Source organism: Ursus arctos, unplaced genomic scaffold (genome assembly GCF_023065955.2).
Source record: "Ursus arctos isolate Adak ecotype North America unplaced genomic scaffold, UrsArc2.0 scaffold_4, whole genome shotgun sequence".
Taxonomy (NCBI): Eukaryota; Metazoa; Chordata; class Mammalia; order Carnivora; family Ursidae; genus Ursus; species Ursus arctos.
The window spans coordinates 26,775,821-26,790,278 of record NW_026623056.1 but is presented as its reverse complement, the minus strand read 5'-3'; the positions used below and the strand labels follow the sequence as shown (position 1 = coordinate 26,790,278).

General features: G+C 37.2%; 1 protein-coding gene across 2 annotated transcripts in view; it reads left to right on the top strand.

Moving 5' to 3' along the window:
- PAK2 (p21 (RAC1) activated kinase 2) overlaps positions 1–14,458 on the top strand; it is an 89,792-nt gene that overhangs the window by 33,045 nt on the left and 42,289 nt on the right. For both annotated transcript variants that reach the window (XM_026495900.4, XM_048214894.2), the window contains one exon: positions 10,372–10,579. In XM_026495900.4, the coding sequence (XP_026351685.1) occupies positions 10,393–10,579 (187 nt within the window). In that variant the 5' untranslated portion in view covers positions 10,372–10,392. The remainder of the gene's footprint in view (positions 1–10,371; positions 10,580–14,458) is intronic.

Here is a 14,458-nt window from a genome sequence, read left to right as displayed (position 1 = left end):
TGTTAAAGTTCTTTTCATTTGATTTTGCCATTCACCAGCATGACCATATTTAATTATATACTTATTTGGTAATTTGGGGGACCTCAGAGGTGGGATGAATTCAGACCAAAAAACGTGCATTTTCTTGTTAGGATTTCTTAGAGATCCTCACCCTCATCCCTCACCCCACAGTATCACTGGACTCAAAATATTTAAGATTTTCTTGTTCCCTTAGGCCCAGAGGGATTTGTTCCTGGTTTAGTTTTGTATCTTATACGGACTATACTTTTTAGGTCTTAGTCTTACGTGAAAGGGACTTCTGTCAGATTTTTCAATTTAGGCAGACTCAGTTTTATCAAACCTGCCCCCTGTGACAGACATCACAGTGGAAGTTGAAGATCTTCAGTAGTTAATCAAAAATACCTCAAGAATAACTGGATTAGTATATTGCTTACTCTGTTTTTGATTTCACTCTGCCTTGGGCTCAATGGAAACATCCTTTTTATCTTAATTAGTCTATCCTTGCATTTTTATAGATTTGATACATTATCCACTCCTTTATTTATTTGAGTTTGAAGCAACATTTCTTTCCACTTTCCTTCTTTATTCTTCTCCGGTGCCCCAGTTGTGTTTTCTACATCTCTTTCCCTCTTTCCCTTTTACTTTCTGGCTTTGCTACTAAATAGGCCTAATGTTATGGCCATTGGCACCAAATAAAAACATTTCTTTACCTTCTAATTTGTGGACTTGCCTTCCATAGTGTGCGTTGTGCCTTTGAGGTGATTTGGGATATTTTTAATTGATACTTTCACTCTCATTTGAGGCTTTTTTGGAGTGGGAGGGGAAGAGAGGCCAGTGGTTTGGGAGCTCTTGTAGCTTATTGAGAGATTGCTAGAAGTCTTATCAAATACTTTTGTATTATTAACATTCATAAGGTACTGAAAAACTAAGGTTCATTTGTTATTTATATAAAATGTAAGTGAAAATATAAAGCAAGCTGTGCCTTTTAAAATTGTCATGTTTTTCAGTAATATATGATTTATACTTGAAATATCATAGTTGATCCAAGTTAGATTATAAAAAAATTAGTAATTTTTATTAGTTTGGCTGGTTCCAGACACCACTCCTTTTTTCATTTCTGTTGTATATTTAGCTTCCCCTAGTCTCCTTCAGTAGACAATTGAGGAATTGTTTGTCTTTGAGTCGTGTCACAATTAAACAATGGGCCTGTTAGAAGAGTACAGTGTGTTTTGGGCTTGCTTTTTGTTTCGCCTACTTGTTTTTCACTGAAAAGTAGCAAAAAGTGTTTGAACAGATTTGGAGAGAGGCACTACTTACCATTTTTTTAATAAAACATTTTTGGGTAATGATGGAGCAAAACAGTGAAGCAGAACTTTATCGTGAATTGTTTTTATATTCTTTATTGCTTCTGACTAAAATATAAGATGTAAAGAACCTTATCACATCATCATCTAGCACTTTTTAGGCATTTGACGCCATCAGTAGAAGCAATATGCAAAAAAATAACACTGTCTTATGGAAAAGGATCAAAGACTAAGGCTATGAGTCAGCTGTTAGAGGAAAAGTATAAATCTTTCAAAGATATTTTTGTTGATATTGGGTAGTTTGTATGTTATCTAGTGAAATGCTGTTTGATAGAGAACTAATAAATTTAGGAAGAATAATATTTCATCTGGCAACAGAGTATAGTACCATAAATCAGTGAATACTATTGTCTTAATACATGCAAGGATCTGTATTAAGCATTAAAGGCGATAGTACAGTGTATAATAATAGTAGTAGATAGTACGATATACAATAGTAATAGTGGTGGTGGTATAATTCCTGCCTTTCAATTGCTTGAAGTCTTGAGTAGGAAAGGCACCTAAAATAATAAATGATGCACAGTTATAATTCATTCAGAGTGGTTATACACACGCGCACACACACGTGTGTGCGTGTGTGTGTGTGTGTGTGTGTGTGTAGTTTGTTTTTAACATTTGAATTTTATCTCTATACCCAATGTGGGGCTTGAACATAGAACCCTGAGATCAAGAGCCACATGCTCTACTGTCTGAGCCAGCGCCTCCCCCACAACAGAGTCGTCCAGTCTATTAACATGATTAAGAAAAACAGCATGAGATTAAGAGTTGTTACTAGACCTTGAATTCTGGTCTTAGTTTTGTTAGTAATTAGATTTGTGTGACTTTAGGGAAACTGCTTATTCTTTGGGGTGTCAGGTCCTTCTCATATCAAATAGGAAAGATGGACCAGATAAATTCATTTTTTTTAAACTTTTTTTTTTTTTAAGATTTTATTTATTTATTTGACAGAGGGAGAGAGAGACAGCCAGCGAGAGAGGGAACACAAGCAGGGGGAGTGGGAGAGGAAGAAGCAGGCTCCCAGTGGAGGAGCCTGATGGGGGCTGGGATCACGCCCTGAGCCAAAGGCAGATGCTTAACAACTGAGCCACCCAGGTGCCCCATGGACCAGATAAATTCTAATCCAACTTTACTACTGTCTGAATTTATCTTCCTGTGTAACTTGTATTCTGAGGACGTGAGGTGTGTGGTTTTTGTTTTGTTTTGTTTTTTGTGAGGTGTCGGTCTTGTTCAGAGGAACCAAAGAATCATTTTGAAGAGAGATAGAAATGACCTTATATAGGAAATAATTATTGCTGAGCATTGAAAGATTTGGTTAGATAGAGAAAAGGATGAAGAAAATTTAAAAATGGAGAAATATATACACAACACAAAGATGATTTAGGCCAGAAAATTCTTTGGTGTCTTTGGGCAGCGTAGGCATATGTTTATGTTGTGCATTTATATGATATCAGATTGATTCAGTAGTAAATGTCCCAAATATCAGTTTAGTCCCCAGTCTGTTGGTTATGGGTAGCTCTAAGCAAAAACCTGAATGCTAGAAACTCATCAGGAAGCTAGTTAGAGCTTTTATCCTCTTCCTCTGAACAGCAGCTTGAAGACGTAGATAACTACTTAGAGAAATCCTGAAATGAAGTAATGACGTCATCCTCAGCTAAGCTGGTGTCAGAGTATCAAGGATCATGCGTATAATTACTAAGATCTAATCATTTATGAGGCCTGTTACTTAGAATTGTTGGTATTGTATTTGTCATCTTGAGTAATTTCATTAAGGACATCTGTGACCCATATGTTTAATGTTAAATTTGGGCTTTATTTAGACATGTGTTGCCTCCAGGGTACATCATGTTAATTGGGGTTTGCTTGAGACAGCTAATTCAGCTTTATCTATAATGTACAGTCACCAAGAAGAATATTCTGAAACAGACAAATAATATATTCCCCTTTAGTTCTGTTGGACTGAATTTGTACAGCAAATTAAAAAGCTGCTGTGCAGTATATTAAAATAGAGCAGTAAAGGAATTTTTTTGGATAACCAAAGTATAAGGAAAGGCATATTCAGAAAGTTGCCATCTAGTGTTCTTTGCCTAGAATTTTGTGGGGTTTTCCCATACAAACGGCAATTAGTCTCTCTGGCTAACACAGGAAAGCCTACTGATCTTTCTGATTTTTGTTACAAAAAAATAGTATAGTAAATACCATTGCATGTATATAGATTTCCAACCATGTTTAACCATGTTAAAGGTTTCATTAGGTTTATATACCCTAGCTTGGAAATCTAGCCATGTATTACTGTTTCCTATGTTTAAAATGTGGGCAGTATAGGATGAATAAATAGGAGTCTTCTGCCACCCAAATAGTACATTAAAATTGGGGGTAAGAGGGTGAAGTATAGAGCTGGGATATATTTTAAAGCAGCAGTTCTCAAAGTGTGGTCTATGGTACTGTTGGGGTCTATGAGGTCAAAACCTATTTTTGTATTACTAAGATTTTCTTTGCTTTTCATACTGTTGAAATTTTCATTGCTGGTACAAAAGCAGTAGTAGGTACAACTGCCTGTGCTTTAACAGATACCAAGGTAGTGGCCCTGCACTTCTAGGGTTTTGTTTTGTTTTGTTTTGTTTTGTTTTGTTTTGTTTTTTGGGGGGTGGGGCAGAGGGCGAGGAAGAGAGAGACTTTTAAGCAGGCTCCATGCCTTGTGCAGAGATCCATGTGGGGCTCAGTCTCACAACCCTGAGATCATGACCTGAGCTGAAATCAGGAGTCAGACGCTAAACAACTGGGCCACCCACGTGCCCCCACTTGTAGGTTTTTGTTTTTGAAAAAGATTTTATTTATTTACTTAACATGAGCTAGCGGAGAGGCTGAGGGAGAGGGAGAAGCAGACTCCCTGCTGAGCAGGGAGCCCGATGTGGGGCTCAGTCCCAGGACCCTGACATCCTGACACAAGCTGAAGGCAGCCATTTAACCCACTGAGCCATCCAGGTGCCCCCTGCCCCACTTGTAGGTTTTTGTTTTTTGTTTTAAAAAAGGCTTGTTTTACTTAAGAATGTACTTCGAGGGTGCTTTTATTTGGATTTTCTTTTTAAGATTTATTTATTTTACAGAGAGAGATGGCGAGAGAGGGAACACAGGCAAGGAGAGTATGAGAGGGAGAAGCAGGCTTCCTGCCCAGCAGGGAGCCCGATGCAGAGCTTGATCCCAGGACCCTGGGATCATGACCCAAGCCAAAGGCAGACGCTTAATGGCTGAGCCACCCAGGCGCCCCTTTTATTTGGATTTTTAATCTACGTACACTACTTTGGCTAAAAACCTAAAATAACTAGGCCTGAAAAGACATTTCCCTTCATTGTTCTCCTTTTTTGAAAGATAAAACCTGTTAAACAATTTAGCATAAAAAAAATCTCCCGAGTTAAAAAAAAAAAGAAAGCCACAAATACCAGGTATCAAATAAGTAGTGAAACATGCCTTAAACTCCTACAAATAGTGCTTTTTAAGTCATTCAAGCATTTCTGAACTTTTCTTAGGCAGATGTTTTAAACATTTGTTACAATTAAAGACACAAATGTTAGAATAGCATAAACAACTTTATAGTGTAACAAATATACTTTAAGCAATCATTACTTACACCCCACTCACTGCTAAAAATGTATAATTTTGGTTTTTGAGAGCGAACTCTATATTGCAGCTGTTCTCCAAGTTAGGGTATCCAACATTCCATATGAAATGCATATAATGGGGTGTCTGGGTTAAGCATAGGACTTTTGCTTTCAGCTCAGGTCATCATCTCAGGTTTGTGAGATCAAGCTCCGCATTGGGTTCTGTGCTGGGCATGGCGCCTGCTTAAGATTCCTTCTCTCCCTCTCTGCCTTTCTACTCTCCCCACTGCCCCCCCAGTGTGCATGTACTCTCTCTCTAAAATAAACCTCAAAAAAAAAAAAAAAAAGGAAGAAAGAAATGCATATAATGACATGATGCCCTAAAGTGTTTACACTTTTAAAGATCTCTTGGTATATTTAACACAGCAATGCTGGTAAGATTCTTATTATCTCAGTGAGGTCAGCATTAGAATTTCAGGCCTAGTTACTGGAGGTATTCAAACAGATCAGAAGTGTTTCCCTGGTCTGACAGCCAGAACATTTGTAAGAAATGTATTCTAACCCTGATTTAGAAGAGGAGAGGGTCATGCTGCCCATACATTCCTAGAAACTTCTCTAATTTGGAGTTCTGTAATACATTCAGAATGGTGCCATGTTTAACAAATACCCTTAAAAATACTAGAATACTTCTTGAAAACCTATTATATTTATTCTTTTAAACTATTCTGATCTGAAGAAAGAACTGAAGTTTAGGAAAGGGGAAAATGAACATAAAAAAAGTTTATTTCTAGCCCTGAAAGAACAAAATTATTGAACAAAGTCATCAAATACAGCAGTTAATGTCAATGTAACAATTAAATAATCGAATGGGATTAAATTAAAAATTAAAGTCAATATAAAATTTGAAGACAAAACAGAAAAGACAAACTACTTTCACTTAATTCCATTTCTATCTACCAAAATAAGGGGGGGGGGGGAAAGGCAACACATTCCTACCAAAGATGTCGAATTCCAAATATAATTCCTTGCTTTTCTTAATACAGGATGAAAATGTGTTTGACACAATCATACATTTCTTTTTCCCTTTCATTTAGCAACATTCTAGAATGGTGAGTGAAAAGGACTTCAGCTCTCTCAAGGCCAGGCCAGTACTTGATATTCCCTGGTAAATCCCACAATATCTTCCACAGTGCCTTTGCCATAGTGGTCAATAAATGTGTTGAGTGATTAAACAAATGTGTGTGTGTGTGTGTGTGCGCGCGCGCGCATTTTTCCCCTTTCTTACACACACACACACACACACACACACACTGTGGGGAAATGGATTTTAATTGTCTAGCTTATCTATTGTGGAAGCAATGGAAACAAGGAAGACAATCTTCATTTTATAGAACTATGAAATTCCACTTATAGTGGAAACCCAAAAGGAGTATGAATCTGGATTTTAGCTCTAATTCTACCATGGTTTTTTGACATGTCACTGGATATGGATCTCATTATATTTTAAAGTTTTAGATTAAAACACTGATGCAAGTTCTTTAAGCACCCATTTTTTCTAACTATACCTACAGCTCAATTAGATCTAAAATTGTTCTGGCTAGAATACAGGATATATAAACAGACATGTATTCATGTGAACCCTACAAAGAAATACTCATAGGTAGTTTTAAATTGCTTATTAAAGGCACAGGTTCATTTAGGACTGGTGGTAACTAGATACATTTTAAGCAGCTCAATATTTATGTGTGGAAGGGAAGAGAATTTATACTATGCGCCAGGCACTCAACACGTGAAAACACAGTTGTGTTAGCTTCGGTTTCTTACACTATCACAACTACTCTACCTGTTTACTATTCTCAGGTAGGAGAAAATACTCCATATTTTCGTGGTTTCCCAGTTTGAACTGTCCCTAAAAGCAGCAAAAGGAACAAGAGGAGAAGGAAACCTGAAGACCACCAGAGAGTCTGAAATACAATAAATAAGTACTAGAGTAATATTGTTCTAATAACACAAGAGGACTAAGGTAACTTTTAGTTTTCAATGGGAATTTTCATTCTGAAGTGATGACAAAAAGGGTGAATACAAAAGGCAGTCATTAAAAAAACATGAATCTTGATTCAGATATAATTTTTCTTTAACAAGATCTGAACATTTTAATTTAAAATTAACTAATAAATCATAATTCCATATTACTTTTAGGATTATTTTGCTTAAAAATGACACACTTCAGAATTAACCAAAGTATATTTCTATTACAAGTTAGTTTATCCAAGTAAGTAAAGAATAAACCGCAGTGTAGCTCCCTTAACCTAGGAGTCAGGTTTTAATGACAAAGTCCGTTGCCAGCAATGGACGCGCAGGTAACCCTCAAAGAAGTTGTAAATACAAATCCCAAACTGCTTCTATAAACTGGAAAGACCTTTGTTGAGTCACAGGCATAAAAATGGGGCATTGGCACTGGATTCAATGAACATGGTCTCTATGACGTACGTATGGCAGGGCCTTCCAGAGTGGTCATGACGATGGGTCTTAACATCTGGTTGATTTTCTATTTCATTGGTAGCGTCGTCTTTATCATCATCCACCCAAACAACGATTTACACAGAATGTTCACATCTGAAACCCAAGTGGCACTGTAGATTTCCACCAGAAATAAACCAGCTATTTCTTCAAGGAGCCCTGAGGTACAGTTAAGTAGTTCGCCCCAGGTCACACATTGAAGTAAGTGGTGGAACCAGGATTCAGACCAAGGGAATCTGATTCCACAACCCACGCTCTTAATCCCAACATTGGACAGTACGCAGCTGAAGGTGTACCGGCAGTTTCTAGTCATGTTCCATCTGTGAGCCAGCCTTAAGGATAGAATTTGTAGTCAGTTTAGAGTAAGTAATTATTGTGCTGTTTTTAAAGATTTGTTTATTTTATTTTTAAGAGAGAGAGTGTGTGTGAGCATGAGTGGGAGGGGCAGTGGGAGAGGGAGAGAGAGCGAATCCCAAGGAGAGTCCGTGCTGAGCGTGGAGCCGGACATTGCAACTGGACCTCACAGACCCACGACCTGAGCCGAAACAAAAATTCAGACTCTCAGCTGACTGTGCCACCCACATGCCCTTCTTGTGCCCTGTTTTATATTGATTTTTTAACCACAGCTGTGATTATTATAATCAAGCTAAAAATTACTTGTTAGCCACAGATAACCACTGCTAATATTTTCGTGCATTTCTTTCTTTGAATGGATGCAAATGTATTTTGAAATTTTGTTGTATTACCCTGATTTTTTTAAAAAAAAAGATTTATTTGGGAGACAGAAGGAAAGAGAGAGTATACATGAGCACATGAGCATGAATGGGAGGGGGTGAGGGAAAGGGAGAGAGAATCTGAAGCAGACTCGGTGCTGAATGCAGAGCCAGATGCAGGGCTTGATCTCACGACCCTGAGATTACCACCTGAGCCGAAACCAAGAGTCAGCTGCTTAACTAACTATGCCACTGGACATCCCATATTACCCTGATTTTTAAATTTAATATGCATAAATATGGAGCATTCACAGTGTGACCAAAATCTGAGCATGCTGTATTTGTTGTAACCGGTGATTAAGATGAAAGTGAGCTGCTGTAGGGTCAATCTGTTTTGTCATGTTATGGTTACATAAGAAATAAACATCTGTCTTGATTTATCATGCTCTCAAGTAATCCTCCAAATAGTGTTACTAAGCTTTATCTTTCTTCCATTTGTAGTAATGGATAAGTCCTCTCTGGTGAGGCACGCCTTACAGCCCACACTTAAGAACAACCAGTTGCTTCTCACTCCAAAGCAAAACAAACCCCGCCCATGATGTGACCATCTGGTTTCGAAGAATCATCTGACTATGTCATTTGCATCACATTCTTAGATTCCACCCCCATTTCTTCTCTTGACAACCAATAGTAATTTCACTTCAGGCAGTCTTTCTCACACACAGATAGGAGATCTTTTTTTTACTGTCTTCTCCCAGCCCTTCTCTAGCTAGCTCTCCCCAGAAAAGTTTATTTTCCCCCTTTACCTTCTCCTTCCTCTTTTGTAGGCTGAAAAATAACTGTCATTATGGCAGATAAAATATACAGTGGTTCTAGTGACACATACTCTTATCAGGGAAAACAAAAGCTGTAAGATTTGAAGTGGAGTTAGGTACAATAATCTCTTCATTCCTCAATTCTTCTCAAATGATACCTACTTTTCTTCAGGTACTAACATTCAATCTAAATAAAAAATAAAATTTATTTTTAATTTTACCTAAATATCATTGGCATTCCTTTCATTGTACATATAAAGTTTTGTTCACTTACATGTATTAAATAACTATAATCAAATCAGGATCTAATTACCAATCAAAATCTTGTATACTGGGGAAATGTGTTGTTTCCTAATGTGTACTTTTGTATCAGAACTCATCTAGGGGAAGAAAAACTCACCTGGAAGTTAAGCATCCTCTTCCTTTACTACTGACTTTAAATTTGTATAATCTACTGTTTTTAAAGGCCATCTATCTATCTAAGTATATGTGTAAATAAGGTTTATATAATATTAATATATATACAAACAGAGTGGAAGCTTCCGCTGAATTAGTCATGTGGATTAAGAGGGGTTACTTGACTGCCTGGATAGGGCATCGTAGGATGACAGAATCTTGGGATTTGGCCATGCTCTGGTTTTCGGCCAAACTCTGAATTTACTTTTGTCAGTGTTCCCAGATGGGTCAAATTCTGTGGTACTGTCTTGCAAAGCTTGCAAGGGACTAACACATGTAGTTAGAATGTCAGATTTTCAGAGAAACCAAATATTGCATCAGTGGCACATTCTCATCCTTTAGGAAAGTTTATATGAAGGCTAAGTTGTAATCACAAGGCTAGTGATCATGGAGTCAGATTCTTCATGGGGAGTGGTGTTGGTTGATATATTTAATAGCAAGTTTTCTATCTCTGCTCTAGAAATGGACCTATCAGAGACCTATCTTTCGATTGATTGATCAGAGCACAGTCTTCCTCTGCAGAATTTTCTTTCTTTTTTTTTTCTTTGAAGACTCCATGTTGTCTGTCTTTTCATTGGAATACATACTCTTAGAATGACTAGGTGAATATCTTTTGATAGTTAGTACCATCATGCTTTCCCAAAACTTACCACACTCCTCTTAACTAGACTTGGCTTTTCAAACATTCCTTCAGCTAACCATTTACCAATTTTGTTAGGGGAGATTACCTATGTTAATAACCAATAACAGCTCTCTCTTACTGTGTTTTACAAATTTTGCAGATTTCACTCTAAATGGATAACCTTTTCTAATTCAGAGTTGGAAAGAGGATAATTATTACTGTTTGTGCTTATCTGTACTGTTTTTTACCTTGTTATTAACTGTATGATTTGCCTATCTATTTCAGGCCATATCATAATTCCGAACCATGTCTGATAACGGAGAACTGGAAGACAAGCCTCCAGCGCCTCCCGTGCGAATGAGCAGTACCATTTTTAGCACCGGAGGCAAAGACCCTTTGTCAGCCAATCACAGTTTGAAACCTTTGCCCTCTGTTCCAGAGGAAAAAAAGCCCAGGAATAAAATCATCTCTATATTCTCAGGCACAGAGAAAGGTAAATAGCTACTGTCATTTCAAGAGTCTCAGTTATTATTTTATGTTCCTGATTTTGATGTCTTTTTAACTGAAGTATATAGTCGAGATTTTTATGGTGAGAACAATAAACAGATCCAAGAAAACTATTGATGGTGGTATATAGGCACTATTAGAAAGGCTAATTTCTCTTAACCTGTGATAGGAAAGAATAAAACTAAATTTGTTGCTCATCTACTTTTAATATCCAATGAATTTCTGTAATCCTCTCCTTCATTTTCTAAGACTTGGGCCGTAGTTTATAGCTTCCCAACATTAATGAGGTTTGGATATTTGAGAAAGATCTAATTAAGAGAGGTTCTCATTTTTCAGTAGTAGTAATACTTAGCACTTTTTATCATGTATTCTGTTACGTCCTCAGAAGCATCTGAGGCAGCACTCCGTGATCAATACATTAATGTGTCTTCTGCAAGCATTAGTCTAGACCAGGGTTTCTCAACATCAGTAAGGTTGACATTTGGGAGCCAAATAACGCTTTGGTGCGGGAACTGTCTTGTGTATTAAATAGTCCTCTCATCTCAGTTGAAGTCACTGAATTTGTTTTGGTGCCAAACCTAACGAAAAAACTTGGGGTTTTCAGAGCTCTTTGGACTTTAGAAATAGATGAGGATTATGGACTGGTAATGGATTTCAGAGTAAGAATTAGGTATTTGTTTATTTAATTATATTAAGCATGACTATACGGCTCTGATAGCCAGTAATAGATCTAAGTGAAGATAAAGATATATTTCCACTTTTATAGCTAGGTTAACATTGAGAAGTAACGCAAGTGGAAGAAGAATAGTGCTTTATATGTAATAATAAATATACATTTAACTTGAGAGTTAAAAATACATAATCAGTGAAAATTTGAATGAGGTAATATACTTAATAAAGAATCAAATCTTTGAGAATTTATATTTGCAGACAGGATATAATCATGGGACAGTTGAAAACCTGTTCTCTTCATTATATATCTCTTATTGCTAATTTTGCTTTTAAGATTTCGTGTGGTTGTAACTGAAAACCCTCATGGAAGTATGTTTTTTCAATATGTATGGGAAGAAGACAGACAAGTATGTGTGTTGGAGAGCATTGAATGCTCATCTTCCATAGTAATAAGTCAGTATATTTAGAGTAGGAAAACCTAAAAATGTCCATGTAAACACAGTATTTGTAATTATGAAGGTTAGAAAACAAATTTATGGAGGGTAGTACCAGAAGAAATTGCTGACAGGGTTGAAATGACTTACCTATAAAGAGCGGAATGCAAAGTCGGGTAGGGGAAGGGTGCTTGGCTGGCTCAGTCCGTGGAGCATGCAACTCTTGATCTTGGGGTTGTGAGTTTTAGTCCCATATTCGGTGTAGAGATTACTTAAAACAATAAAATCTTTAAAAAAAGGTGGGGTAGGGGAATGCTCAAGATGGGATAAAATGTACTTAGGGACAGCCTTGAAAAGGCAGAAAGCCCACAAAATGAAATGAGTAATGGTAGGGTTTGTGAGCAAATTGAACATGCATTTACATAAATTCAAAAGAGCATACCCATCTCTCTGATCATTTTGGAAATCTTCCAGTTTTACCTTCCTAACTCTACTTTCCCTTCCTTTCCCCCAGAATTATTCATCAGCTGTTACTAACTCAAGGTCCCCCCAAACAAAGGGAGGCTGAAGGTACCTAAGATGGCTCTGATTGCATTTAAGTTTATCAGCTCTTGAGATCTGTAATTAATATCCATTAAATTTTGTTTTTGTGATTTCCAAAGTCTTTCTGTTTTCTTGTATTAATCACATTCAAGATCTAATAACTTTTTAGTGTTAATCTTAAAACTTTATAGGCTCTTATTTTATTTTTTTAAAGAGTTATTTGTATATTTACTTATTTGGGAGGGAGAGGGAAAAGGAGAGAATCCCAGGCATACTCCACGCTGAGCAGGGAATGCTGAGCCCCATGTGGGACTCAGTCCCACAACCCTGAGATCATGACTTGAGCTGAAACCACGAGTCCAACGCTTAACCAACTGAGCCACCCAACCACCCCTACAGTCTCTTCAAACAAACAAACAAACAAACAACTTTGCCTTTCTTATTCGATTCCTATTTTTCTTTTCTCTTAAAAAAAAATTATATTATGGGGTGCCGGGGTGGTACAGTTAATTAAGGTCAGACCCTTGGTTTCTGCTCCGGTGGTCATCTTAGGGTTGTGAGGTCTAGCTCTGTGCCAGGCTCCGTGCTCAGCACACAGTCTGCATAAGATTCTCCCTCTCCCTCTCTCTGTCAAATAAATAAATAAACGTTTAAAAAAAGAAAGAAATCTTTGCCAAACCAGGGGTCGAAGGTACTTTCTTATGTTTTCCTAAAAGTTTTACAGTTTAAACCTTTGAACTATCTGGATTTGTTTTTTATGTTTCTATAAGAAGAGATTCATATTCACTTTTTTAAAAAACCAGTGTCCTTGATCTTTCACTGAAACTTTAACCATTTCCCCACCGACCTGCAATAGGAGCCATTATCCATGAGGTTTGCACGTGTGCCAGGTCTGTTTCTGTGTTTGCTTTATTGCATTGGCTTATTTGTCCCTGAGCTAATACTGTACCGCCTTCATTACTATAGCTTATAATTCTTAATACCCGAGAGAGCAAATCTGCCAAGTTTTTCTTTATGATCTTTTGGCCCTTGGCTCTTGTCTATTCATTTTAGAATTTGTTTATCATGTACTTTTAAAAAAAGAAAAAACCTGTTGATATTTTTATTGGAATTGCATTGAATTTGTAGAGCAAGATGGGAAGAATTGCATTCAGCTTTGTAGTTGAGAGTAGAGCACCTGCAGAGTCACTTTTTATAGCCTGGTTGGAGGGAGAGAGAGAAAAAGTGAGAGATGGAATGTTTGGAGGGTTGGGTGTCCTTAATTCCTCTCATTCCTGGGGCTCTTCCCTCCCTTTCCAACCCAGCCTCCCGTACTTACTGTTCCTTCCTGGAAGCTAACATCTCCGACGTAACTATGACCTGAAGCTTTGAGGATTAGGAGGAAGGGAGAACCCTGTGTGTGTGTATGCACATTCATGCTCACATGAACACAGAGATCTACCTGCTTAACCACCCCAGCAGTTCTGAACTCGCATTGTCCTGCCTATATCCTGAGTGGCTTTTTCTCTCCTTAGTTTTATCTGAATTGCTTTTCATCTTTAGGCATTCCTCACTCATTTTGTTCCATGATAAATAAAGAGATTTGTCCTAAAAGGGAAGGGCTACAGTTTGTGGTTAGTCTCTCATCTTGAAATAGGAGTCTAGAAGGGAAAAACTGTATTTTTATTTTTTAAAAAATCTTGATTACCCTGATATTTTTGCTGTCTCTAATATAAAGCCTGATCTAGAGATACTCATTTTATGCTACTCAAATTTATATCCCTGTTTCTGTCCTTACTGACAGCTAATGTTTTCATTAAAAAAAAAAAAGTTGGACTGACTGAATTATTCATTATTGGTTAATCAGTGTCACTGGAAGAGTTAAGAAAATTAGAAATTATACTTTTTATGACAACTTGAACAAACTTTTCACATTTTGATACGTATATATCATATGAACCCTGTGAGTGATGAGAGGTAGGGATAAACAAAGCAGATGGTGTCCCTGCCCTTGTGACACTAGCCAAAACTACAGCATAAAATTATGAACTATGGAAAGTGGTAATAGGGATAGTGTAAGATGTCTGTCCTTTCTGGGAAGGCTTCCTAAAGAAGTGACAGTAGAGCTGAAGACTAAAGAATAATTAAGTGAAAATAGGTAGAAGGATTTTAATAGTTAAAATTTGTGTTCTGTGCCTAGAAAAGAGTTTCAGTGGTCCACCTCCGGGAGGGGTCAT